Source organism: Phyllostomus discolor, chromosome 14 (genome assembly GCF_004126475.2).
Source record: "Phyllostomus discolor isolate MPI-MPIP mPhyDis1 chromosome 14, mPhyDis1.pri.v3, whole genome shotgun sequence".
In the NCBI taxonomy this organism is placed as follows: Eukaryota; Metazoa; Chordata; class Mammalia; order Chiroptera; family Phyllostomidae; genus Phyllostomus; species Phyllostomus discolor.
Genome location: NC_040916.2, coordinates 47,029,850 through 47,056,223, shown reverse-complemented (window position 1 = coordinate 47,056,223; position 26,374 = coordinate 47,029,850). Strand labels below are relative to the sequence as shown.

The 26,374-nt window shown below is 49.8% G+C and overlaps 1 protein-coding gene across 1 annotated transcript; it reads left to right on the top strand.

The window, feature by feature from the left end:
- The first annotated feature begins 3,238 nt into the window (after positions 1-3,238).
- CGN (cingulin) lies at positions 3,239-25,837 on the top strand. The gene is made up of 22 exons (XM_036015733.1): positions 3,239-3,305; positions 3,336-3,367; positions 8,515-9,395; positions 10,022-10,122; positions 10,239-10,308; positions 10,421-10,516; positions 11,965-12,092; positions 12,740-12,872; positions 13,159-13,371; positions 13,785-13,933; positions 14,186-14,318; positions 16,726-16,926; positions 17,270-17,476; positions 17,840-18,097; positions 19,013-19,183; positions 19,703-19,864; positions 21,302-21,391; positions 21,869-21,952; positions 22,067-22,185; positions 22,513-22,621; positions 23,004-23,167; positions 24,091-25,837. Exons 3-22 carry the CDS (start codon positions 8,529-8,531, stop codon positions 24,230-24,232), a joined length of 3,597 nt encoding a protein of 1,198 aa, XP_035871626.1. The 5' UTR covers positions 3,239-3,305; positions 3,336-3,367; positions 8,515-8,528; the 3' UTR covers positions 24,233-25,837.
- Positions 25,838-26,374: the final 537 nt, after the last annotated feature.

Sequence of the window (26,374 nt, the reverse complement as noted above, 5' to 3'; positions counted from 1 at the left end):
TTTGCTTTCAACTACATGTTTTTTTCAAGGCCCAGATTAGATATCACCCTATTCCAGCTGAAAGGGAGACTTTCCAGCAGCATTTTCATTTTTGCCTTTCTTTTTTTTTTTTTTTTAAATATTTATTAATTTTAGAGAGGGAAGGGAGGGAGATAGAGAGAGAAACATCAATGTGTGGTTGCTGGGGGTCATGGCCTGCAACCCAGGCATGTACCCTGACTGGGAATCGAACCTGCGACACTTTGGTTCACAGCCTGTGCTCAATCCACTGAGCTACACCAGCCAGGACATTTTTGCCTTTCATTGGGCACTTACATCCCTCTTGGAGGTGATTCCCCAGTTCCAAAACTTGTTTACAAAGTCTCCTGCCCTAGGAGTCGCTTTTATCCTCGCAGGTCCAGCAATCTTATCTGATTCAACTTCCTCAAGTCATCATTCCTTCCAGCCTGGTCTTCCAATTTAAGTTCTAGAACACAGATTTACCTTTTCCTGTTGGTCCAGACTTTACTGTTCTCTCTCTCCCTTTTATTTTTTGACTCTTGCTCACTCTTCTGGCTTATTCTCAAAATATAACCAAGACTCTCCTTTCTAAAAACAAAACAAATATAAAACTTCCCTTGTCTTAAGTCAAAGGATGCTTTCTTTTCTTCTTTTCTTGATATTCTCCTGTTGTTGCAGCCTGAGCAGAGGAGCTACCACTCTGCTGAAACTGACACCTGCAAGATCAGCCCTAACTTCCAAACACCAAATTTCAGGATCTTTCTCTACTGGACTACTTCTCTTTCATGGAGTTTTCCACCTATCTCTCAGAATACTTCATCACTTTTTTTTTTCCATCTGTTCCTATTTCTCAAGGTTTGTTTTTTGGTCCTCTTTGAAAACTTCCAGGTCAGACAGAAAACTGTACTTGAACAATGATTAAAATTTAAAAAAAATATATATATATATATAAAACTTCCACATTTATGAGGATGATTCTCAGATCTGTCTCTATCCCTAAAGTCTCTTTTAAACTTCATTTCCAGTTGTTTCCTAGACTTGCGCGTGTACCCTGCCTCCTTTTCCAAAATGGCAAGCTCCAAAGTTAATTTATTACATTCTTCACTTTTTATATCCTTCCAAAAAACCTTCTGTCTCCGGCCCTTTGAATCTTAGCCAATGACATCACCTCTTTTCCATTATTTATCTTTAACTAATTTTCTTGTAGCCTTCCCTGATGCTCCATTTAGGAACTGGCCACAGATTAACAGGTGATTTTTGAAATAACAATTTGAATAGGGTTGTTAGTGGTCCTGGGGATAATCTTGGAGAACTCAGGACAGAAGTGAGGAGATGTAAAACAGGAATTGGGCTCCAAATTCACTTCGATGAAACCTCCAATTTACCTAAAATGTTTTTCCTTACACTATTTCACAAAAGTAAAGCTACCCTCTTGAATATCAATGCTATCTTTTTCTTCTCTCTGAATATTGTAGTTCCTCTAATTTTCTACCTTTGCTGTATTTATAAACTGGCCATTTTTGCCCAGTTGTAACGTTTCTTAGGAAGAGCATCACAAACTCCGGAAAAAGACCTTGGTGTGCCTTCACCCCCGGTGCCTGGTGGCGCCCTACTGAGACTGAGTACTCGCCTGAGGAACGGATGACTTGGTGGTGACTCAGAGGGCTCCAGGGCTTTTTTCCTTGCAGTCCCTGTTCAGAGTGCTGGGGTGGGGTGTCTCCTTTACCATCCTCACTTTTTATTTACCACAACTACGCTCAATATCCTAATTATTAAGCTGTTACCCAGGAGAGATTGGGCGTTTCCACGTTTCCAGTATCTGTGTCAATTCAACAATCTCATATTTCAGAAAAACACTCTCCCCCCCCCCCCCCCCCCCCCCCCCCCCCGGCAGGAGATAAGAGCCGTCTCAGAGGGACACTTGGTCTTCGGAGCCCCACCCCCACACGGTTTTTGTTGTTCCTTCCCAGCGCTCGGGCCGGTTTGATTACTCGAACCTTACATAAAGCTCCCTTTGGAATGCAGGGACTTTGCATCCTTGCAGAGGAGCTGGTAGGTGGACTTTAGCCGCCAGGACCCACACCTAGCCTCCAAAGGATGGGGGAGGGGAAGGAAGTAGCTCCCGAGAATAAACCGGATAGTCAGTCAGCTGCATTTAAGATTCCAACTCAACCCTAAATACTACACAGTAAATATTTGTTGAATAAAAAAGCGAGGAGAATATCCAGAGCCCAGAGATGTAAGCTAAATCAATCTCTTTTTTACACATCTCAGCGGTTACCATCTAGGAAGCCAACTTAAAGAGTCAGTTTAACCACAGCTGGTGTATTAGCAGTGCCTCGTTTGCTAAGACCCCCGCCCCTGACTTTACTCCCCTGAGATCAATTTCCCCACTTTTTAAAAAGGGGACTTAAAATCGGGCTGAGTCCCCTTCTGTTTAGAGTGAGGATCACTCCTATTTGACGTAAATTTACATCCCCCTTCAAAGTGAAGTCCACCCCTCGTTCCAGTCCATTCAGCAGATACTTAGTAAGCGTCTAATTTGTGACATTCCTTGTAGACGTTTGGGATGAAACAGCGAACAAGAGATCCTTGCTCTGGATGGACTACCGTAGGGCGAAAGACAAACGGCGCCTGTGATTTCTGAGATTAACATAAATTTGGAGGCGGATCAACACTACAGTGAAAAGGAACAACGCTGGAGAGTGCTTTGTGGAGCCAGCGGCCGGGAGGAGAACCCTGGACTGCAGCTCTGGCCTCGGGCCGGGGAACGGGGAGACGCGCTCAGGCGCAGGAGGCTCTGACGGCGGGGCCGGGGGATCTCCGCGAAGGCGACGGGAGAATAACCTGGTTTTTGCGAAGTAGGTGAAGGGCAGGAAGGGGTTTGGTCAGAGGTTCCGGCGGAGAACACCGGAGGCCGAAAGCGATTCTCCAGCTGAGCCCCGAGGATGCTCTGGCAGGCGGCTCCCGGGGCCGCGACTCCCGGGGCCGCAGCCCGAGGGGGGCGGTCTCGCGTGGCCCCCAAAATGGCCTCCCGCGGCCCCTGGCCGCTCCGCCCGCCTGCCCACGTGACCCCGCGCGCACCCCCGGCTCGCCCGGGCTGGCGACCCCGGGTCCGGGTCTCGGTGGCGGCGGCCCCGCCCCTCGCGGGAAGCGGACCAACCGCAGGAGGGGTAGGGCGGGTGGTACTGGCCAATGGGGGTGGGGCTGCGGAGGGGAGTAACAGGTTGGTAGGAGGGAGAGAAAGCCGGAGGGATTGCCCAGGGACTGAGGGGCGGGGGGCCCAGAGCCGCGCGTGCATCTCTGCCGGAGCCCGAGCCCAAGCCCGAGCCCGAGCCCGAGCCCGAGATCGCCGAGCCCGGCTGGGGTGAGTGAACCGCGCGGGGTACGGGCACCTGAGAGGCGAGCGGGCCCTCAGGTGTATCCCAGCGGGGCGCGGCGCGCGGCGATCAGTGATATGACCCTGCAGGGCGCTGGTGCTGAATTGGAGACCGCAGGAGGGGAGGTCAAGGTGGGGTGGGAGTACTGATCAAGAGCTGGTTCCCACTCTAAGGGTGCCAGAGGCAGGTGCCAGGGAAGGTGCCAGGTGAGGGGCACCTGAGGCTAAGTTTATTCCCAGGGCATGACAGCGTTTCAGGGCCAGGATCTTTCTGAAGGTCAGATGCCAGTCCCAGGGGCAGAATTTCTCTGCGAGTCTGGGGTGGAGGGGGGAAGGAGTTCGTCTCAGTTGGGCAAAGGGAACTGCTGCCAGGTTCAGAGACGAAGGGGGAGGGCATGGAGAGGTGCTGTTTCCCTGAGGTTCCTGTCCTCTGACTGCCAGTCTAGCTGCTGCAGACACCTCTCGCTAGCTTTGAGGTGGCTCTGAGGTGTGGAACTTTCTCTAACCAGTCACCTACAGGTGAAGACAGTCGCAAATAAGAAACACTGAGGGGTAGGACAAGAGGACGCCCGCACCTCTTTGCTAGGTGTGAAACTGTTTAAGGCTTTCAGTTTCTGTCCTCTTTGCTTTCATGCTAGGGAGAATTTTTTTCTTCTTACTCTAGATAGGGATATGAGGAAGCAAGGTCCCTAGGCCTACAAAATATCTAGAATTCCATCTTTCTAATGAGGCCTCTTTCTGGGGCTAATGTCAAACACTTCCCCCAAGCACAGGTACTTTCTTCTGTGCTGTTTGATAAGGCCATTGGGTGATGGCTGGGAGCCTAATCAATTTCCTTGATGCCTCTCAGAAGATCCCCATTATTCCCTGAAACCCCCCCAGGCATCCCTGATTCCTGCACCACGTTGGCTGTCAGACTGGCAGCAGGCACTAGCGATGCAGGAAATAGGCAGGACTCTTCAGGAGACCACAAAACTAGGGTTAGCACCTCCAAGTCTCCAGCTGGATGATTGGCACACACTGGGGCTCAGCAAGACTTCCGAGGCAGATTCCCTTGCCTTAGGCAGTTAAGAGCCAGCCTTAGCTTGGCCCCTTTGATGCCATGCCTGAGGAAAGTTGTAACTGGGGAATAATTAGCAACCGCTACCTTGTCCACTGGCTGCCTACACCTGCCTCTGCACCTCTTCTTTCATCCTGGATATTTGGAAGTGGGGGGCTGGCACTAGGGGACTGCTAATCCAGAGATTTGCCTGACCTTAAGAGGATTCTGGCTTCCTAGAGCCCTTCCTGCCTTTCCCAGGCTGACCTGCATGCCTTCACCTCTGTGGGAAGTGAGAAGGCGCTAGGGCTGCTTTTCTTTGTGTGGGGGAGGGGAGTTAAGGTCCAGGGAGGTGGCCCAGGAAGTGTGGGATCAGGAATGCATCTTTGAGAACTTGAGAGGGAGGAGTAGAGTCTTCCTGCCACAGACTGGTCAGTCACTTGCCAGGTTCTTTGTGCATTTGCTCCTCCTGCCTGTTCCCTCTCTACCTTCCGCCTCCTTCAGAGCCTTGGCCTTGGCATCTAGACTAGACAGAGTCCCTGCTCATGCCTTTGCCCCTCAGCCTCCTCTGTGGTATGGAATATCTCTGCTTTACTAGCTGCCAGTGGAGTGTCCCTGGCCCTCCCCTTCCCCTTGCTTCTCAAACCAGTCCAGCCAGTTTGCAGGGGCCCAGTTCCTCATTGTGTTTTTCCCCCACTGGCCAAGCAGCTCTAGCCTGGCTCTCAGGTTTCGGCTTTTTTTTTTTCTTCCAGTGGACGAAGCCAGAAATCCACTTGAGGGGTTCTTTTTGGATCCACAGGGAACCTTCTTATCCCTGTAACTATGAGAAAATAGGAGCTGAATGATCAAGGTCACTGAGCTGTCCTTTTGTATTTGGACCATTTGTTTTTCTTGTTGCCTCTAAGGGGAGTCTAATCTCTATTCTAGTTCTCCCATTTTCTAAATCTGCCAATTATGTAACATTAGCATACTCCTCAGTCCTGGTGTATCAGTTCTTCTGGACACCCCAAACCACCCCACCCCTACTTCCTGCCAGGAGTACAGAGACCTTGTCACTCCTAGTTGGGAGCCAGACAGTATGGCTGGGCCAGAGTTGATGGAATTGGGGCAGGGCAGGCTAATGAGTAACTCGGGGAGAAGTGGCTGTTTGGTCTAGGTTCAGTGTCCTCCTCCTCCTTGCAGGCAGGAATGGCAGAGGCAGACCAATGAAGCTGAATTAACTTGTGACCAGAGTACAGTTGGTGAGGAGCGGCTTGGGCACATGCCAGTGGAGGGAAAAGCAGGGTCAGGCATCTGATGAGAGTGAAGGCTCTGGACTCCATGTTGCCTTGTGCTGGATCACTGTTTACCTGCCTCTGGGACTTACGCAAGGCCGGCCTTGGAGCTGTCCTGCTCCCCAGCCCCGCCCCACTGTCCTCTGTAACCGAAGGCGGATAGGTTTCGGGTTTTCCACGTTGAATCATTTAGAACTCTGCTTTCTGACCCACCCTAAAGATTCCTTCAGCCATCCTGGCCCCTGACCCACATGTCCTGGAACTGAAGGTGGTTGAGGTTAGGGAGTCACTGGGTCCTAGTGGTACATTCAAGGCTGCCTCTGAACAACCTGGTGCTCTTGGGTGAGCAAGGTGCTGTGTACTCAGCTGAGCCAAGTCTGGGAACCTCTTGACCTGGATCTTGGAGATCAGTAGATATACTGACAGCATAGAGCTGCATCATGAATAAATAATGTGACTTCTGAGAGCTGGCAGTCTAGGCACATCTGGTTCCAAAATTGACTGAGTAGGGCAAGGAGTCCAGGCCAGGAAGAGGTCTGATTACTAGGACAAACAAGAAATGGCTATGAGGACTTTTTGGGCAAATCTCTCCACTGCTGTGCGAGGCTGCCTTGGTTCAAGATACAACTTTTAATAAGTGTTTATCCACATCTACCATGTGGCAGGTCCTGGGGACACAGGAGTCAGCTGAAAGCCGTGCATGCACGGTCTTTTATCCTCTAGGAGCTTATAATCTAGTGGGGGAGACAGACAGGAAACAAGTTATCACTGTGATAAATATATGAAGTTAAGCTGAGGCAGACTCCCTGAAGGACAACTGTATAGCATATCACACGGTTCTGACCTAGTTTGTGAGGAGTGGTTGGGGAAGGCTTCTCTGAGGAGGTGACATCCTTCTATGAACCAGATGAAGCTAGGAAGGTCCTGTTGGAACTAGCAGCGACTTTGCAGGGTAACATGTTGTTAGCTTTGTGACAGGTGTACACTGCTAGCTACATTCATATTTAATATCTTGTCATTTTTATTAAAGTATACCCTAAGTAAATAAAGTGCAAAAATATTGTGTATGATGATAAATTTTTACAGTTGGATACAACCATATAATTTTTGTCTAATTCCCACAGGTTATTACCTCATGAGGTATTATCTTTATACCCATCTTAAAGATGAGGAAACTGAGGCTCAGAAAAGTTGTGATTTGCCCAGGGTCGTACACAGCAGGTGAAGAGCAGAGCTAGGATTCCAAGCCAGATTCTGACTCTAGTCTCGTACCTTTTCTACTGGATGAGTGGTTTGGAAAACTTACCCCTTTGTCTTGTGGCGTCTTTTCTGGTTCCATTTCTTACTTGAATTCCAACATAGGGCCCTGCCAACTGAATAGCCTGCTCCTTTGTATCTGAGTCAGAAGTTGGTTAAGGTCTTCCCCAGTGCCTGAATAGTGGAAGAGAGGGGCTCTTGGGCTCATAGGTAGGCTTTAAGGTGTTCATGTGAACCTCTTGAGATTCTGTGGTAAAGTTTGAGTGGGCTGTCTCCCGGAAGGAGGGTACATTGCTTTCATCGTGTTCTCTATGAAGCCTCAACCTCGGGGGGGAAAAAAGTATTGAGGGGTATTTTTTGTTCATTTTGTTCTGTTCTGTTTTGTTTTTTTTCCAGTAAGGTGCTCCTCCCTCTCTGGAGGCAAGGGCCTGGAATGCTAGGAATGCTCTTTCTCCAGCAGGAGACTCCCACCAAGCTTTTTCTCACCTGGAGCTTGGCCCTACTTGCCCTCTCACCAGTTTCCTGGGCTTCCTAGCACTTCCACAGTCCCTGAAAGGGCCCTGGCCAAGTTTCCTTGGCCCAGAGCTCCACAGGGAGGTTGAGCTGAGTATGTTTGTGTCTCTGGTACGTTAAAAGGCTCCTGCTCCAGTTTGGTGCTAGGCTCTGCTGGAGATTAGCAGAAGCTGAGTTCTTACTTGCTTGGAGGAGAACCACTCCCCGCAAGTTCTTGGAGTCAGAGCACACCTGCCACACATTCCATTTGCTGACACTAGGCTTGGGCAATGTAGTCCTGGGGAGTTGGCCTGTGGGTGGTCTCGGCTCTGGTCCTCAGGGGCAAGTCTGCCTGTCCCAGGGCCCCTGGACTGGCACTTTTACTCATCATTTACATCTTTTTCTTGAATAGGCAATACACCTGCATGGTTCCCAAATTCAACAAGATGCACAAAAGAAAGCCAGTCACTTCTCCATCCCTGTCCCTAGCCCTCAGTTCTCCCAATCCAGAGGCATTGCTGCTGTCAGTTTGAGTATCCTCCCAGAAATAGGATGGAATAACTTGGGGTCTTCTGTATTTGAAATGAGCTGTGGGAGTGGAGGCCCCTTTGCTCTACAGAGATGGGGTGTCTGATAGGCAGGGCTTGGGTTCTGCCTTGCTGGGGTGGGGGAGGCATGTGGTGGTATGTGTCTCCATGTGAAGATCAAGCAAAGTCTTTAAACTCTTGACAAAGCCAAGCTTCCAGGAATGTACCAGAGGAAAAAGATTCTTCTGTGTCATTAGGTCTCCAAGTGTGTTCCCTGGACCAGCAGCATCAGCACTACCTGGGAGCTTGTTAGAAATGGAAATCCTCAGGCCTCACTTCAGACCTACTGGCTCAGACACTCTGGGGGTGGGTCCAGCAGTATGTCTTTTAATGGGTTCTGGGGATGCTTCTGCTGCTCAGATCTGGCATGAGAACCACTGTTGTATGTAGAAGTAACTGACAAGGCAATCACCAGAGCTGGGCAGGGGAGATTTCTGCATTGCCACTTCCAGTTTCTCAGTTTGCCCTCTTTTCTTCATCTCCTAGGACCCCTCCTGCCCATGGAGCAGGCATTCACCATGGCTGAGACCCGGGGCCCTGTAGACCACGGAGTCCAGATTCGCTTCATTACAGAGCCAACGGGAACTACAGAGATGGGCACCCTGCGTCATGGGGGCCGACGCCCGGCTAAGGATGCAAGAGCCAATACCTACGGGGTCGCCGTGCGTGTGCAGGGCATCGCTGGACAGCCCTTTGTGGTGCTCAACAGTGGAGAGAAGGGTGGCGACTCCTTTGGGGTCCAAATCAAGGGGGCCAACAACCGCGGGGCCTCGGGAGCTCTGAGCTCTGACTCGGATCTCCCTGAGAGCTCCTACTCTCGGGCCAAGGAGTTTTCTGGCCCCCTGCAGGACAGCATGTCTGATGAGGAGCCTGGGGCCCACTGGAGCGGTCGGCTCCTCCGCTCCCAGTCCCAGGCCTCCCTGACGGGCCCTGCCCATGCGGGTCTAGGCAACCGGAGCACCAGCCTGCTGGAGCTGGCCCCGCAAGGAGCTTCCCCAGGGAGCACCATTGACACTGCTCCCTTGTCTTCAGTGGACTCACTCATCAACAAGTTTGACAGTCACCGTGGGGGCCAGGCCCGGGGCCGGACTGGCCGCCGCATGCGTTCACTGCCCCCTGAACAGCGTAAGCGGAGCCAGAGCCTGGACAACCGGCTCCCACGAGACACCGTTGAGGAACGGGAACGCCTGTCCTCCAGTCACTGGAGCCCCAGCACAAAACATGACAGCAACATGGGCAGCTCAAAACAACCGGCACCGAGCCAGAGCCCTCCCGGTGGCTTTAGCCGTTCCCGTCAGACCCAGGACTGGGTCCTGCAGAGTTTTGAGGAGCCACGAGGGAGAACGCAGGACCCTGCCCTGCTGCAGGTCAGACCACAGCCCTCCGCAGCTTCCAAACCCTGGACCCTTCTTGTCAGCCCTGACCCACCAGTCCTGGGACCCCGTGCTGCTTCAAATAGTCAAGGGTAGAAAGTCTCTACCTTTTGTCTTTCACTTTTTCCATCAATATGGACAGGATTTCCATGGGCAACATTGTAAAAGAAATGGAACGAACTATAGAATCACCATCCACAAGTGTGGACAGTTACTTGTCCTTTCCCAACCATTAACGGTGCCTCTGTCACTAGTGCTTGCTAGGTCCGTAGCATGCACAAGGCAGGCTTGGAGGATATGAGCAGCTTCCTGGTTTCTCTTGCCAAAACTCCCAACTTTGTCTCCCACTCAGGAATGCAAATAAGTGGAGGAGTGATTCTCCCCTGAGACAAAGTTAAGCCCATTCTAGTAGTAAATCACCTACAAACCCTAATATGTATCTGTCAGTATTGCAGAATTACTTGTGACACAGCTCGCAGTTGGTTGAGATTTGCTTGTTGAGGAAATTTCGATCTGTAGCTCAGGCCTCAGCAGTGCTGCCTCCTTACCCCACTTCAGGCTTATTCATTGTGCTTGAAGGGGCTTAATTTTCCTATTTCTTCGGGTTTATTTTTTTGCAGTTCAAATCAACCCCAGACCTTCTTCGAGACCAGCAGGAGGCAGCTCCACCAGGCAGTGTGGACCATGTGAAGGCCACCATTTACGGCATCCTGAGGGACGGGTGCGTAGGGGACTCCTTTTCCTTCCTTTCCCGTCCTCCATACTCTACCCTAACTTCCTTCATCTTGGCTACCTCTGTCCTCCACTAAGCTTTGCTTCTGTCCCTTTATCCTCCAGAAGCCCAGAAAGTGAAACCTCTGTGAGGAGGAAGGTTAGCTTGGTGCTGGATCAGATGCAGCCTCTAGTGGTGAGTGGTCTTCTCCTAGTGGGAGCAAGGGGCGGGGTTAGGGCCTTTGGAGCCTCAGGATCTGGATGTGGACTCTTCCTCCCCTTCACCCCCTACCCCATGTCTCTGGCAGATGGCTTCTCCTGGTTCTACTAAGACCCTGGCAGGGCAGGGTGAACTCACCCGAAAAGTGGAGGAGCTACAGCAAAAGTTGGATGAAGAGGTGAAGGTGAGGAGAGGTTAGAGGCACAGGGGGGATAAAGAACCACAGGGGAAAAGAACCTTGGCCTGAGCTGGCTTCTCCAAACAATGGAAGGAGCACTCAAGTGTCCTACAAGACAAGAGGACATGCTAGGCCTAGCGAGGACTTCTGGGCTTCGCTGGAGCTTAGACAGGAGGAGCACGTTCATCAGGAGTGGTTGCTTTTCATTCCTTTTTTTTTTTTTTTTTGGCAGTTCCCATCTTGTCTCTGCCACTTATTGGATGTATAAATCTTGAGAAAAATGTGTAACTCAATTCTTTTAATCATCATAATAATGGTGGCGATAATAGTAGCTGTCATTTATTGGGTATAATTTCTGTGGTAGGTTCTGCCCTGGATACTATGTAATAATTATAGGGACCCTGTAAAGTAGGTATCCTGAACTTCTTTTTTGATGATGAGAAGATTGAAAATCAGAGAGGTTAAGTGAATTGCTGAATTGCTCAAGATAGTAAGTTGCAGAGAAGAAATGGAAAAATTCAGGTCAGTCTTATTCTAAAGCCTATGTACTCCTCCCCGCTTCCAGCTCTTACACTGTTGCCTGTGTGTTGTTGGTGCTCAGTACATGTTGAATTGTAACTCCTTTTGTTTCCTGGAAAGCAGTGTGGTGTACTAGTTTCATGGGGAGCTTTGAGTGAAATTAACAGTTCAAATCCTAATACCCTTAGTTGTGGGCTTTGTAACCCCTTGGGTAAGTTCTTAACTGTTCTAAGCTTCAGTTTCCTTGATTGTAAAGTAGGGATAATAATTGAACTGTATTAGTTATCTATTGCTGTGTAACAAATTACCTCAACACTAAATAGCTTAATGCAAACTTCCCAGTGTCTGGATGCCCAGATTTTGGGAGCAGCTCAGCTGGGCAGTTCAGGCTCAGGGTCTTCATGAGGTTCTGGTCAAGGAGTTAGCTGGGGCTACAGTCATTGGGAGACTTGACTGGAATTGGAGGATGTCCTTCTAAAATGGCTTATTCAATGGCTGTTGGTTGGAGGCCTCAGGTCCTTGCTGTGTGGGCCTCTTCGTAGGGCTGCTTGAGTGTCCCTCACAATATGGCAGCTCCCTTCCCGCAGAGTGGGTGAAATGAGAGAGAAAGTAAGGAGGAAGCTGCAATGCCTTTTTATAACCTAGTTTCAGAAGCTACATGTCATTTCCCCCTTTTTCTATTTGTTAGAAGTACAGCCCATACTTAAAGGGAGAGGCTTCACCTTTTGAAAGGATTGTCAAAGAGTTTGTGGATGTATTTTAAATTATCACATATACCAAGGCTATTATGAGGGTTAAATGCAGATAATCTGCCAAGTTCCCTAGTATAGTACCTCTCATATAGTGAGTGTCGATAAATGGTAGAATTCCCATTATTCCTGGCCCTTCTCAGAGGCTCTGTCTACTCTCTGTCTCCTTTTATTTCCCTTTTCCAGAAACGGCAGAAGATAGAGCCATTCCGGGCTGAGCTGGAGCGGCGGCTGCAAGAGAAGGCGGAAGAGTGCAGCCGGCTGCAGGAGCTGCTGGAGAGGAGGGTGGGGGAGGCCCAGCAGAGCACTAAGGAGTGAGTGCCGCTGATGGAGCCCGTGGGGCTGCACGGGGCCTGGTCAGAGTTAGAGGCTGCCCAAGGCCAAGGGAGACAGGAAGCTCCCAGAAGCTGAAAGGGGCAGACAGGTGGTTCAAAGACAGGACCTCTCTCTTCACCTTCTCCATCAGTAATGGTGATGGTGCAGGAGTTGGGCTCCCAGGTTTGCCTCTGTGCCTCAGGTTTTATCTGTAAAGTGGAGTTAATGATAGTACCTGCCTCAGAGGATTGTTGTGAGGACTCAATCTTTCATTCGGCAGATGTTTTTGCAATGAATGCCATGTGTGTGGCGCTGATCTAGAGTCCTGGGGTACATGGTGAACCGTACAGATGAAGGACGCTGCTCTTCAGGAGCACGGTTTCAAGTGAGGGGGACAGGCTGTAGGCAATAAACATTCTTAAGTATATTTCTCAAATGTGAAAAGGGGGTAAGTTGTAGTAGATCAGGAGGTCCAAGTTGTGGGGGAGCAGGTTCCAGTGTTAAAATAAATAGCATAGTCAGGGGAGGGCTTACTAAGATTTGAACAAAGGCTTGAAGGAGGTTTAAATGAATTGATATGTATAAAGTGTTTACAAAACCGCCTGACTCATACTGCTCAATAATGTTGTCTGTTGCTAATTATTAGGCTCCAGAACATGAAGCTCCTCCTGGACCAGGGTGAAAGGGCACGACGTGGGCTGGAGACCCAGGTGACGGAGCTGCAGGACAAGCTAAAGAAGGTCCAGAGTCCTGAGCCAGCTAAGGAAGTGTTAAGGAAGGTAGGGAGCTTCATTTGGTACCCCTCCTCTGCTTCCGTTCTGCAAGAGCATCTTCAAAGTATGGGGAGTACCCCTTAGGGTGCTTTCAGGTGGGCCCAGTACAGCCAGAATGGTGGGTTTGCTTTATCCTAACAAGGCATCTTAGAGGGCAGAGGACACCTGGTACCATGCCTAACAGATTACAAAGTGCTCAATAAATATTTTTTGATTGGCTGACTGAATGAATGACTACACAGGTGGATCTTAATAGGTGGTCACCTCTGTACTGGCACCTTAACTTTCTCAGGACCTGTTAGAGACCCGGGAACTTCTTGAAGAGGTCTTGGAGGGGAAACAGCGGATAGAGGAGCAGCTGAGGCTGAGGGAGCGAGAGCTGACGGCCCTGAAGGGGGCCCTAAAGGAGGAGGTGGCCTCCCGTGACCAGGAGGTGGAGAGTGTCCGGCAGCAGTACCAGAGAGATGCAGAGCAGCTCCGCAGGAGCATGCAAGACGCAACCCAGGCATGTGACAAGAGCGCGGCTGGGAAGGGGACTGCCCTGAGGTCTCCGTATTTTCATACTTTTCATGGTTATAACTGGAACTTCCCCTAAAAGACATTTGCGAGATGTAATGAAACCTTGGTCAGGAAACCTACAAGGTTTCCTGCAGAGGAGGGTGTGCAGGCCTGAAGTACCAGAGGGTGTATAATCTAACCCCATGGGGAAATAATGGGGGAAGGCGTCCTACAGATAATGGAGGGGTGGACTGTGATTTGTGGGGAGAGCTTTCTGTTAGCATCCAACCAGGTTCTACTGGTGTCAGGGCGTGCAGCTGTTGCTGCTGGGCCTTAGCCTCCCCTTCTGCATACTCATACTTTGGTTTGAAGTGAGCTCTCCCTCTGAGCCTCCTGGTCCCTGGATTCACCCTTCCCTAGGACCATGCAGCATTAGAGGCTGAGAAGCAGAGGATGTCGATCCTGTTGCGGGGGCTGCAGAGGGAGCTGGAGGAGAGCTCAGAGGAGACCGGGCATTGGCAGAGCATGTTCCAGAAGAACAAGGAGGAGCTTAGAGCCACCAAGCAAGAGTAAGGACCTTGACCCTCTCCCAGGAATACTTAACCATGATTCTTACACATATCCTGCTTCCTTTCCACCCATGCTGTGCTCTCTGCTCCCCCATTTCTCAGTCTACTCTCTTTTATACCCACCTTCCTCCCCTGAGACTGGGTATCCAGTGTGTTAGCCTCCAGGGAGGTGGTTTTTATTGTTCTGCTAACCTCTCCAGGCAGGTGCCTGACCCTGTCCCTTTTCCTTTTAATTCACCTGTATGGTCTCAGAATGCTGCAGCTGCGGATGGAGAAGGAGGAGATGGAAGAGGAGCTTGGGGAGAAGATAGAGATCTTGCAAAGGGAATTAGGGCAGGCCCGAGCTTTTGCTGGAGATTCTCACCAGGTGGAGGAGCTCAAGAAGGTATTTGGGAGTTGGGGGAGAGAAGAGCAGGTTGGGGTGGTGGGTGCCTACCTCACCTGTCCATGGGGCCCCCACACAAGTGTGGCTACCTTCCTCGTGCTCATTGGTTTGCAGGCCTCACGCTGCCTACTCAGCCTTGCCTCTCTCCAGCACAGTCTTTGCCCCCAGCAGGACTGAGGGCTGGTGTCTTCAGTAGAGGTTTCTAGTGGAAAGGCCTCTCTGTGGCCAGGTTGAATAATATATCCAGAGGCTGCTGGCTGCTTCCCAAGAAACCTCATGGGTAGTGACTTTTAGGTGGATTTGTGAAACTCCAGGGTCATTTTTTGCAAGCTTGGAAACTTAACTTGGTCACATAAGAGTTGCTCTGTCCCTCAGAGGATACTTATTAACTACATTTATCAAACAAATGTTCAGTTAGAATGCCAGTTTATTCACTCACAGTGAGGACTGTCATCATGGCCTGGGGTGCTTGCACTGGCATGGCCAGGGCACCTACATGGGAAGTCAGGTAGTAATCTGAAAGCTTCTTAGACAGTGTAGAGTCTAGACACAGAATTAAATGCTTTATCATACATGAATATCTTAAAACTGTTAAGGGCATAAAATTGAAGTGAACACACAAACAATTTCGTCATATTCCTAGGTTTCATTGATAAAGGAAAGAAAAACAACTAATTGTTTTGGGAGATGTAGACACTCAAAAAATATCCCCTTGAATCTTAGAGACTGGCATCTGTGGCCTCCCGAGCACCCTTCTAGGTCTCCCTTTCTCTGATTGGCTGTGCTGGCTCCTAGTGCTGTACGTAGGAGGTGCTCAGTTAATGAGTGTTAATTAATCAGTGCTCATTTATCATGCCTTTACGGTAAGACTGCCTAGTTGTAGTCAAGGTAATCACACTTAAATGAGTAAGGAAATACAGGTCTATATAATGATTTTCCACATATGTAAAAGCCTGAGCTTACAACAAAATATTTGGTGGAGAAAAACATGATAAATGTTAACCAAATATACTTTGGTGGTTATGAAATCAAGAGCACTCTTAAAATGTTAAGATATTTAATTACAATATTGTTACAAAGAACAAATATCAAGGACAGTCTGAAATCTCTTCACTGTATTGGTTGCATAGTGAGCCCAGACATTTGTTTCGACAGCCACAGTTGATGCGTTGCGTTATGCTGAATAAAGCTACACAGTGGTAACTGGTGTTCCATTTATCTGTACTTGAAGTGTATTTTATCAAGTACTTAGTCAATAAACAAAGTGAATATTAGGGATACAGACTAACCCAGTGTGATCTAGCCCATACACTGTGTTGTTTTTCTTCTTCTTGTAATTACTTGTTAGTTTCTCACGTGGAAGACTTACTATATTATATAACCTTTCAGACAAATTATGGTAACTTTATGAATTCCAGAAGTACCTAAGAGCTAAAGGATTAGAATCAGAACTCATATTTAAATTAAAAAAAAAATGGAAGCAGAGCAGCACCAGTATTTATTGTGCCACATATTCTGGTTTCCAAAACATTTTTTTTAAACAGCCAATCCTTTTTTTATCCATACTGTCATCAACTCTCACTCTACATAATTTTTTAATGGAGATTTATTTCATATGCCATAACATTCACTCTTATAAAGAGTGTAAGTAAGTTGGTGGTTTTAAGTACATTAACAAAGCCGCACAACCACCACCACTATTGAATCAGAAGACATTTTCGTCACCACAGAAAGATCCCCACGTCCACAAGCAGCCCCCCCCCCCCCCCCAAGCAACTGCTGGCCCACTCTCTGTCTGCGGATTTTCCCTTTCTGGATGTTGCATTTACACGGACCCCTATAACATGGGGTTTTTTTTATGTCCACTTTCTTTCACTTAGCGTAAAATCGTTCAGGGTTTACTCATGTTGTCACAATTATCAGTACTTTATTATTTATGGCTGAGTAATATTTCGCTATATGGATATACCACATTTTGTTTATCTGTTCACCAGTTGGGTCATTTGGGTCGTTCCTCCATTTTAGCTATAATGAGCAATGCTGCTATGAACATTCATGTACAAGTTTTGTTTTGTTTTTACTTTTTATTTATTGATTTGTGTGAGATAGAGAGGGAGAGAGACCAATTTGTTGTTCCTCCTAGTTACGCATTCATGGGTTGATTCGCCCAACCTAGCTACCTTGCCATTGCCAGGGCTGTCTTCAGTTCTCTTGAGCATATACCAAGGAGTGGAATTGCTGGGTCATGTGGTAACTCCGCGGTTAACTTTTTGAGAAACGGCACAACACCTTCCCAGGTCACCACACCACTTTATATTCCTTCCAGCAATGTATGAGAGTTCGCTTCTCCTCATTCTGGTATCCCAGGCTGGCCCTCTGTCCTGTCGCCATTCCCCTTCCCTTCTAGGAGCTGCGCCGGACACAGGAGGAACTTAAGGAGCTGCGGGCAGAGCGGCAGAGCCAGGAGGTGGCCGGGCGACAGCGGGAGCGGGAGTTGGACAAGCAGCTGAGGCTCGAGGCTGATCGAGCCCGGGGGCTGGAACAGCAGAATGTTCAGCTGCAAAAGACCCTCCAGCAACTGAGACAGGACTGTGAAGAGGCTTCCAAGGCAAGGGGAGTGGGCACAGGGCTTAGGAGGTGGAGGCTGAGGGGTCTGGAGGGCTGAGGAGCCAGAGGGCGTGGAAAGTTACCTGTCATGGGTACGTACAGACCAGATCCTTGGTCCTAGGTGTGTGGTTCGAGCAGCCAGGATTTGGCAGCGGGAGGCTGGGCTGTACCTGGTGACACCCGCTGCATCCCTGTAGGGGCGGGGTTCTCAGGGAAGCCTCTGGTTGGCGGCACTACCCCACTTTAAGTCCAGTTCGTGTGGCCTCTTTCGGGGGGTGGTTTTCCCGGGAGTGGTCGGGAACCTCGAGCCCTGGGGTCTGAGCCGCCACTCTGAACGGCCGCAGGCTCAGATGGCAGCGGAGGCAGAGGCAGCAGTGCTGGGGCAGCGTCGGACAACAGTGGAAACGACGCTTCGGGAGACCCAGGAGGAAAATGACGAATTCCGAAGGCGCATCCTGGGTCTGGAGCAGCAGCTGAAGGAGGCTCGAGGCCTGGCGGAGGGTGGGGAAGTGGCGGAGGCACGGCTTCGGGACAAGGTGCAGCGGCTAGAGGTCAGTGCTCCTGGTGACCTCAAGGCTGGCTCCTCCAGGCCCTCTCTCCTCTAGTCCCGATGGCTAAATACTCACCCACCACTTTTATTTTGCCTTTACTGTGTTTCTGTTTGCCTCCAAACCCTCTGTTCACCTTGGATTTATTTCCCGGAGTGTGCTTCGGTATGAACGTCCCAAGCTTTGCACTGGTATCTTTGTCTCTTATCTCCCAACTTTTGCATGTTCTGTGTCTTAATTTTTTTTGCTACTTCCTCTGAACCTGTTTTCATTGCTGACCCTTTTCTTCCTCGTCTCTCCAATCTACTCACCTCCAAATGGCTAGAGCTCAAGCTTTGCCTTCTCTTGGTCCAACCCCCGTCCCAGGCAGAGAAGCAGCGGCTAGAGGAGGCTCTGAACGCTGCTCAGGAAGAGGAAGGGAGCCTGGCAGCAGCCAAGCGGGCACTGGAAGTGCGGCTGGACGAGGCCCAGCGGGGGCTGGCCCGCATGGGGCAGGAGCAGCAGGCGCTGAACCGGGCCCTTGAGGAGGAGGCGAAGCAGCGGGAGGCGCTCCGGCGGGGCAAGGCCGAGCTGGAAGAGCAGAAACGCTTGCTGGACAGGACTGTGGACCGACTGAACAAGGAGGTGGGACAGGGGGCGGCCTGGGCTCACGAAGAGGCCCAGCTCGTTCAGAAGCTTGCCTGGGGAGACGGGGTGGGTGTGGGTCAGAGTGTGTGTGTGCTGTTTACTTTCCTCCTTTCCCTCCGTACATTTCTGGGGAGACCAAGGTCAAATCTTCAGAGTGGCATCCTTCCTTCCTCCCTCCCCTAAGTGGTTTTTCCCTTCCCCCGATATCCTGTTCCGTCATGGTCTTGATCCTTGGAAATATCTCCTGGAATTCTCCCTTAGAAATCAGTAAGGCTTAAATGTAAGAATCCTCAATGGGAGAATTTTATATTTGGGGTAGGGGAAGGAGAAAGGAAAAAGAAATAAATTGCTTGTTTTCAGCTAAGGTTGTCTTCCTAATCTCCTGCTTCTAAAGCAAACACTTAGTGTAGTCCATCCATTCTAAAATGTACATTTTATCATCTCTGAAGTTGAGTTTTGGCTTATAATTGATGATATATTGTAGTTCAACTGGCAAATTTTTCTTAGTGGTATACCTTATAATCATTAGTATTTTGGGTTTGCTGAAATAAGGTCATTTAAAGTTTACTTTGTATTAGGCACTGTTGTAAGTACTTTGCATAATTAACTAATGTAATTCTCCCAACAACTTTATAATGTAGGTACTATTATTATCCCATTTTACAGATGGGGAACTGAGACCCAGGGAGGATAAGTAACTTGCCTATGGTCACACAGTTAGTAAGTGGTAGAGCCAGGATTTGAACCCAGGCAATCTGTACATTACTAGTAGCCATACTAAGGTCCTAGGCCCAGGACTGAGCAAGAGAGGGCTGCTTTGGCAGGAAGGAGGCTCTGGGCAAGCCTTGGGAGCCTGGGCCCAGAGAAAAAGCAGAGCTGTCTGTTAAAGACGTGGGTGTCTGTGTGTCTCAGCTGGAGCACATTGGGGACGACTCTAAGCAAGCCCTGCAGCAGCTTCAGGCCCAGCTGGAGGATTACAAGGAAAAGGCCCGGCGGGAGGTGGCAGATGCCCAGCGCCAGGCCAAGGAGTGGGCCAGTGAAGCTGAGAAGACCTCTGGGGGGCTGAGCCGGCTTCAGGATGAGGTAGGTGCTTAAGTGACAGGAAGGTGGAAACCTTCCCAGTGTCCTTGATTTGAATGAAGGTCATTGCCTCTTAACTAAACCTGTGGTCCAGGGGTCCTGGGAGACCTGGGTTTAGGTCTAACCACCTCGAGTGACATACTGAGGTGAGGGTGGGGGGAGGGAGTAGTCCACCCTAGATATGGACATTGTCTGTAGAGCAGGGATTTCAAACTCACCTGCACATTAGAGCTACCTGGGAAGATTTTTAAAAATTCCAGTGCCCAAGCTGCATCTTGTACTATTTAAATCATCATCCTTGGGGATCAGCAGTCTAAAATAGCCTCAGGTGGTTCCAGTTTGTGCAGGGAATTTTTAAACAATAAAGAAAATGGACTAAAAGTCAGTCTGCTTTTTATTATCACCATGTGCTGGCAATTCTAAACAATGCCCATGGGGAACTGATTCTCCCTGAAGGCAGACTGCTTCCGCCCTCGATCCCCACCTTCTTCTTTGAGCTGTTGCATTTTCTCTTCTGCCCAGACCCAGAGGCTGCGGCAGGCCCTGCAGGATTCCCAGGCTGATCGAGATGCAGCCCGCCTGGACAAGGAGCTGCTGGCGCAGCGGCTGCAGGAGCTGGAGCAAGAGGCGGAAAACAAAAAACGCTCTCAGGATGACAGGAGCCGGCAACTCAAGGGCCTTGAGGTGGGGACATTGTGTGGTGGCCTGTGGTGGTGGGAGAGGGTGGGGGCCTGGGGCCTGGGACAGATGGGACTTCTGTGGGCAAAGGAGCCAGGACACTCCAAGCTTCCTTCTCTGCAAGGGATCAAAAACTGGCAGCTCACAGCTGATGGATTTTATTTGACTACAGTGTTGGGTGTTTGTTTTGTTTTTGTTTTTTTTTTTTGAGGTTTTAATGTTACTATTTTATTTATTCTATTACTTTATTTTTTGTTGTTGTTCAGTTACTGTTGTCTCCATTTGTCCCCCAGTTGCTCTCCCCTGTCCTGTCCAACCTCTGCTCCCAAAGACAGTCCCCACCCCACTGTCCTTGTCCATGGGTCCTTTGTACATGACTGCAGTGTTTTAAAGAACTTTGAATTAAGTGCCCATGTTTGGAAACTTGTGGATGTCACACAAAGATTTGGCTCTGGGTTTGTTTGTTTTTTTTTTTAAGATTTTATTTATTTATTTTTAGAGAGGGAAGGGAGGGAGATAGAGAGAGATAGAGAAACATCAATGTGCGGTTGCTGGGGGTTATGGCCTGCAACCCAGGCATGTACCCTGGCTGGGAATCGAACCTGGGACACTTTGGTTCCCAGCCTGCGCTCAATCCACTGAGCTACGCCAGCTGGCTCTGGCTTTTTAAAATACATTTGGAAAATATGGTAACACTGACCTTTGAGCCCTGAGTTTTCTACACAGCAGCAGTGCCCAGCAGCGGCCTCTCCCCTTGAGAGTAAGCAGTGGTCTTCAATTTACCGCCTTTGCCAATAATAATAACAATAATAGCAATCGCAGCAGCAGCAAACACTTCTGTATCGTGCTCTGTGCTGAGCACTTAAGACTCATTTCATCCTCAGAATACCCCTGTGGGTTAGGGAGCCTTGTTTTCTCCATTTTGTAGGAGGGAAAACTGAGACACAGAGAGGTTAAGCGACTCCATGGCCACTCTGCTGGGAAGTGGTGTATCTGATTTGCACTCCCAGGCTGGCTGGCCCTGAGCCCATACTCCGAGCCTCTGTGTGGCACTGCCTGGCTCGAGTGTGCTTCCCAAGTCTATACCCTGGTGCGTCTGGGTCTGGCTTTCTCCAGCTCAGCGTTGGCTTGGGCACTTGGCTGTCTCTGTTTTCCCATTAGGGAGGTAGGGCTGCCCCCCTGAGGAGAGAGAGACTCAGGTGTGTCATTCTGCCAAAGGGCCAAGACCAGTGCAGGCCCCATTCTTTCCCCTTGACGCCACACCTGGTCAGCAGAGGGCACGAGCTCCATGGTGGCTCTAGGCAGAGGCAAGGACCAACAGGTTATGGGGATGTGCGAGAGAGAAAAGTCTGGAGGCCTGTCTTTGAGAGGGTCCTGATTGGAGTTTGGCATTCTGGTGTCCAGCATTTGGGGCAGAATTAACCTGTTGTCCTTCCTCCACAGGAAAAAGTCACCCGGCTGGAGGCAGAGTTAGACGAGGAGAGGAACACTGTGGAGCTGCTGACTGACCGCGTGAATCGAGGCCGGGACCAGGTAACCCTTCCTCACCCCACAGCTGCCTCTGCCCCTGATGACAGAATCTGTGGACCCTCTCAGAAACAACGCCCCCTTCCAGCTTTCATAGTCTGGGGAGTTCCGGCTGCAGACCTGTGCATGGCTGGCTTTGCTTCAGGGTCTCCCCTGCTTCGGGAAGGGCTGGCAGGTTTCCTCAGGTGGACAGAAGCCAGGAATTTAAGTGGAGGAAGCAACCCTGGTGACCTGGGCTAGTCTCTGACCTGAGTCTGGGCTGCTTCCATTCAGAACGGATGTTAGTTCCTGGTGGGACTGAGGACACCCTATTGAAATTCTGTGGCTCCTCCCATTTGAATAGGCTGTGATTTCTTAGTTACCTGGGAACTTTTGGGTTTCAGGGTTCAGAGAGCATCTTCTAGGGATTCTGCCTTGCTTGGTTCGGCCTGATGGTTTATTGTCAGCCCTCCCCAAGTCTGGCTCCTCTCACCCATCCCCTAGGTAGACCAGCTGCGCACAGAGCTCATGCAGGAGAGGTCCGCTCGGCAGGACCTGGAGTGCGACAAAATCTCCCTGGAGAGACAGGTGAGGGGGAGCCGTGGGGAGTCTTGGGGATTGATCATGGGGCGGTGGGGTAGAATGACCACGGAAGGGACCAGAAGAAGCGTGCTCACTGTGGAGGCTTCCTGTCCCTCTCAGAACAAGGACCTGAAGAACCGGCTGGCCAGCTCAGAAGGTTTCCAGAAGCCCAACAGCAGCCTCTCTCAGCTTGAATCCCAGAATCGGGAGTTGCAGGAGCGGCTGCAGGCTGAAGAGAGGTGAGATGAGCCCATATTTCCTCTCTGCCTCTGGGCTTTCCGCCGCTGGGGCACCCTCCCTCATCTACCTTGGACGTGGCCAACCTGGCCTGATCTTCAACCTGGAGAACTTCTCTCGACAGAGAGCAGAGAGAGAGTTACAGAAATTCTAAAATATGAGTGATGTATATCTCCCCAGTTCTTTGGATTTGCCCTGAATCCTCCCCAGTCTAACCGTGGGGCTCATGACTGAGAGAGGTTTTGAGGTTTTGGAGGCACTAGAGGCCAAGCAGGGTTTCCTTTAGAAATAGTGGCAGCCACAGACCTGCCCCTACTCCACCGTCTCAGGGAGAAGACAGTTCTGCAGTCCACCAACCGAAAGCTGGAGCGGAGGGTTAAAGAGCTGTCCATCCAGATTGATGATGAGCGGCAGCATGTCAATGACCAGAAAGACCAGGTAAGGACCACAGCCGGGCCCAAGCGACCATTTGGTCGGTACATACTGCACTTGCATGAAGGCCAAGGTTGGCTTCACCTCATAGGTCTTCTAGACCTAGACTTTCCTTGTGTAAGGACAGAGACTTGAAAGGACTGGATTAGAGGAGTCATAGGAAGCACATGTAGTGAGTACCTGTGATGTGCTAGCTTCTCTATCTTAAGTGTTACTCATGTATAAACTCATTTAATCCCCAAGACAAACCTGTGAGGTTCGGGAACTGGCCCATGGTCCACATTTTTCTAGGGGAAGTGATTCCTTGTCAAGATTGCTACAGGGGAGGATCCCAGGCCATGGTGGCAGCAGATGCTTTTCTAATGTGGGGACTTGATACCCTTCCCAGCTAAGCCTGAGGGTGAAGGCTTTGAAGCGGCAGGTGGATGAAGCAGAAGAGGAAATTGAGCGACTGGACAGCCTGAGGAAAAAGGCCCAGCGTGAGCTGGAGGAGCAGCATGAGGTCAACGAACAGCTCCAGGCGCGGATCAAAGCTCTGGAGAAGGACTCCTGGTATGGGCTGTTTTTCTGCCCCTGCCCCTGCCCCATTGGGACAGTGGAGCAGGAAGGGGATGAGCAGTCCTGGTTGATGTTTACAGAGAGGAGGAAGTTGGGGACCTCTCAGTGTGGTTTCGGAGGTTGTAGCCCCATGAGAGCAAGCTCTGAAAGGGGCTAGTAAGTCTCCCTGGAAAACCAGGTCATAATACGGGTGGCAGACATGACTCAATTCTAACACCGAGGGTCCCATGGGAATCAGGCCTGAAATGTACATTTTTGTCCTGAAGCTGGCTCTGCTCAACAATAAGCACTGTTACTATAACCCAGATGCTTGAGCTCAAGGCATAAGGAGTAAAACTCCCTACTTTGTAATATAGGCCTTTACAGCCATCGGGCACCTGCATGTCTCTCAGACACCATCCTGAAAAGATTTCGGTGTTTCTTTATTTGTTATCTATAGATAGGGTTAGTTTTTTATGCCTTTAGCCTATTGGACATTGATAAGCTACGCACATGCGCTATATCCCCCTGCACTTCCCAACCCTAATAAAAGCCGGGTAGGAGAAGGGCTGGGGCATCCTCCACTAGAGGGAATCGCCACCCCTTTTCCTGCCGGAGCAACAAGATTGCGGCCTGGAAAGCTCATTATTTCCATCCTATGGTGGCCCCTGGAGGACCTTGCTGGCCGAAGTCCCCCTGAGGAGGATCTCTCAGATGGGACTTCAAAGTCACTTTTTTTCTGGCTGGAAGCCAATATGATTGATTACCGTTTAGTACCTCAGCCCCCATTCTATACCCCATCTCCCCACATCTCTGATTAGTGGGGGATCTTGTGAGTAGCTTTAAGTCTTAGAAGAATTGGAAGTCTCTTTAGCATGAAAAGGATGGCTACCTAAATTTTTCTGCCTCCATTACTGGTATTCCTTTCTCTGACTCAGGCGCAAAGCTTCTCGCTCAGCTGCTGAGTCAACCCTCCAGCACGAAGGGCTGAGCTCAGATGAGGAGTTCGACCGTGTGTACGATCCTTCCTCCATCGCATCATTGATTTCGGAGAGCAACCTGCAGACCAGCTCCTGTTAGCTTGCCGTCCACAAGGGCCCAGAAACCACAGTTTGAGGCCTATCCTGGCCAGCCCTGCTCTACCCTGCCTCAGGTTCCTCATTCCTACGGAGGACCGAATCATTTAGACCTGAGACAAGGGAGGGTGTGAGTGATGGTGATAAAAGGGTATCAGCACTAAGGTGGCAGACTTTCCTTTTCCTCTTCAGGAGTGGGTATTTTGTTAGGCCACCTGAGTGTGTAAGTGCCGAGCCCTCCCTCTTCTCCCTCACAGCAGCAGCATGGTCAGCATATAGGCGAGGGAAATTGAGCAGGACAGGAGGGGAGAGAAATTGCCATGTATGTAAAGCTTTATTTCTTTAGTCCTTAACCCTCAGGCTCAGGGAAGTACCCCAGGTGATTCTGCTCCCTTAACTCCCGCAACTTGCTTCCCTCCCACTCTGGAGCAGGGTGAGGGGGATGTTATGGGTAATGGACACGCTGGCGTGGCTCTACCTGCTCCTCAATGCTCCTCTTTGCACAGTCATGGGGCCTATGTGTTGGTCCCCACCCCCCTCCAATCCTATTTTTTTGTCTTTCTCAAGCAAGTGGATCCAGGAGACCTTTTCTCCTTCCCTTTCCATCTTTACCATTCCTAAATTCCTTATTTCCTCTCTGCCTTAGCCATGGTGAGGAGTAAGGATGCTCTTCTTGCCTTTTATACCTACACATTCATACCTCTCCAAGGTCCAGCCTTTTCCCATCCAGGGCCCTCAGCCTTTCCTGTGGCCCCAGTAACTGGGGGAGAGAGCTACTGGCTTCTCTGCTGATGAGCCTCTGAGAGACGGACTTTGGTAGTGCCATGATGAGGTGGTGGGGCCTGGTTCTGCTCAGGGTTTCCATCCTTCCTCCTCCCTCTGTGACTGTGGATGTGTTTATAAGGTGGTTGTATCTGAGAATGCTGACAACTGTCTACACACGTTGAAAAGCAGAGATTTCAGCCCTTAGTGGTATGGTTCAGTGGGTTTGGCATCACCTTGCAAACTGAAATGTCACTGGCTCAATTCCTAGTCAGGGCACATGCCTGGATTCTGTGCCAGGCCCCCAGCTGGGAGTGTTCAAGAGGCAACTGATCAATGTTTCTCTCATACATTGATGTTTCTCTCATTCTCTTTCTCTCTCCTTTCCCCTCTCTCTAAATAATACAATCTTTAAAAGAAGAAAAAGAAAAGCAAAGATTTCAGTCCCTCCCTGACTATCCTTCCTTGTGACTTCTCTGACCAGTGTGCCCATCCTCAGTGAGGAACTGAAGGACCCTCATCTCAGAAGCTTGGACCTGATACAGGGCTTCCTAACTGGGCCTGGAGGCAGATTCTTGGTAGAAATGGGAAGAAGCAAAGCAGGGTTTATTCCTCCTTTGGGTTTTGGGGAGAGCCAAGCCCTGGTGGGGAAAACGTAAGGGAGATGACTCACCTCATTTCCTAAGCAGGCTCTGTGAGGAGCCTGGGGGAAGAAGAAGGCCGTTCTCACCAATGACCTGTGATTTTGATTTAAAAAAATTCTCTGCAAATCAGATATTTTCTTCCAAACCAATCCAGCCTTGATTTTTATTTTAAATTAAATATTAAAATTATATCTATACTGAAATCCTTGACTTGGTTGGTTTTTTTTCTTTTTTCATTCTTTTTCCTAGCTTATTGGGAGGGCCACATAGTATGAAGAAACTATTTTAACTGCACAAGGTAGAGGCTGAAGCTGGGTTTTCTTTACCCACTTTTTAGAAACCCTTTACAACAGATCAGATGGGACCTAGGGGCCTGGGAAGTGTTTATACACCTCCATTTTCTCCTAAACAAGCTCCTGGGAATAGCAGGGCCAGTAAATGCCTTCTTTGAGAGTTAGAGGAGACACCAGAACTGGGTTTTATTCCCTTGGGGCATAGGGATAATCCCAGCATTCACCTCCTAGGTACAAAGACACATCCATTCCTGCCTGGCACAGACCCAGTCACTACCTGGGAGATAGGGAAGTTTCAGTCATCTCTGCCCTTGTGTTGCCTTGAAGAGAAAGCTAGCTGTTCACCAGAGCCTATTGCTGGATTCAGGGGCACTGCCCACTCAAGAGTGTCAAACCTCTTGCCTACCTTCCATGTGGACTGTCACCCAGTGAAGCAGCCACCTGCAG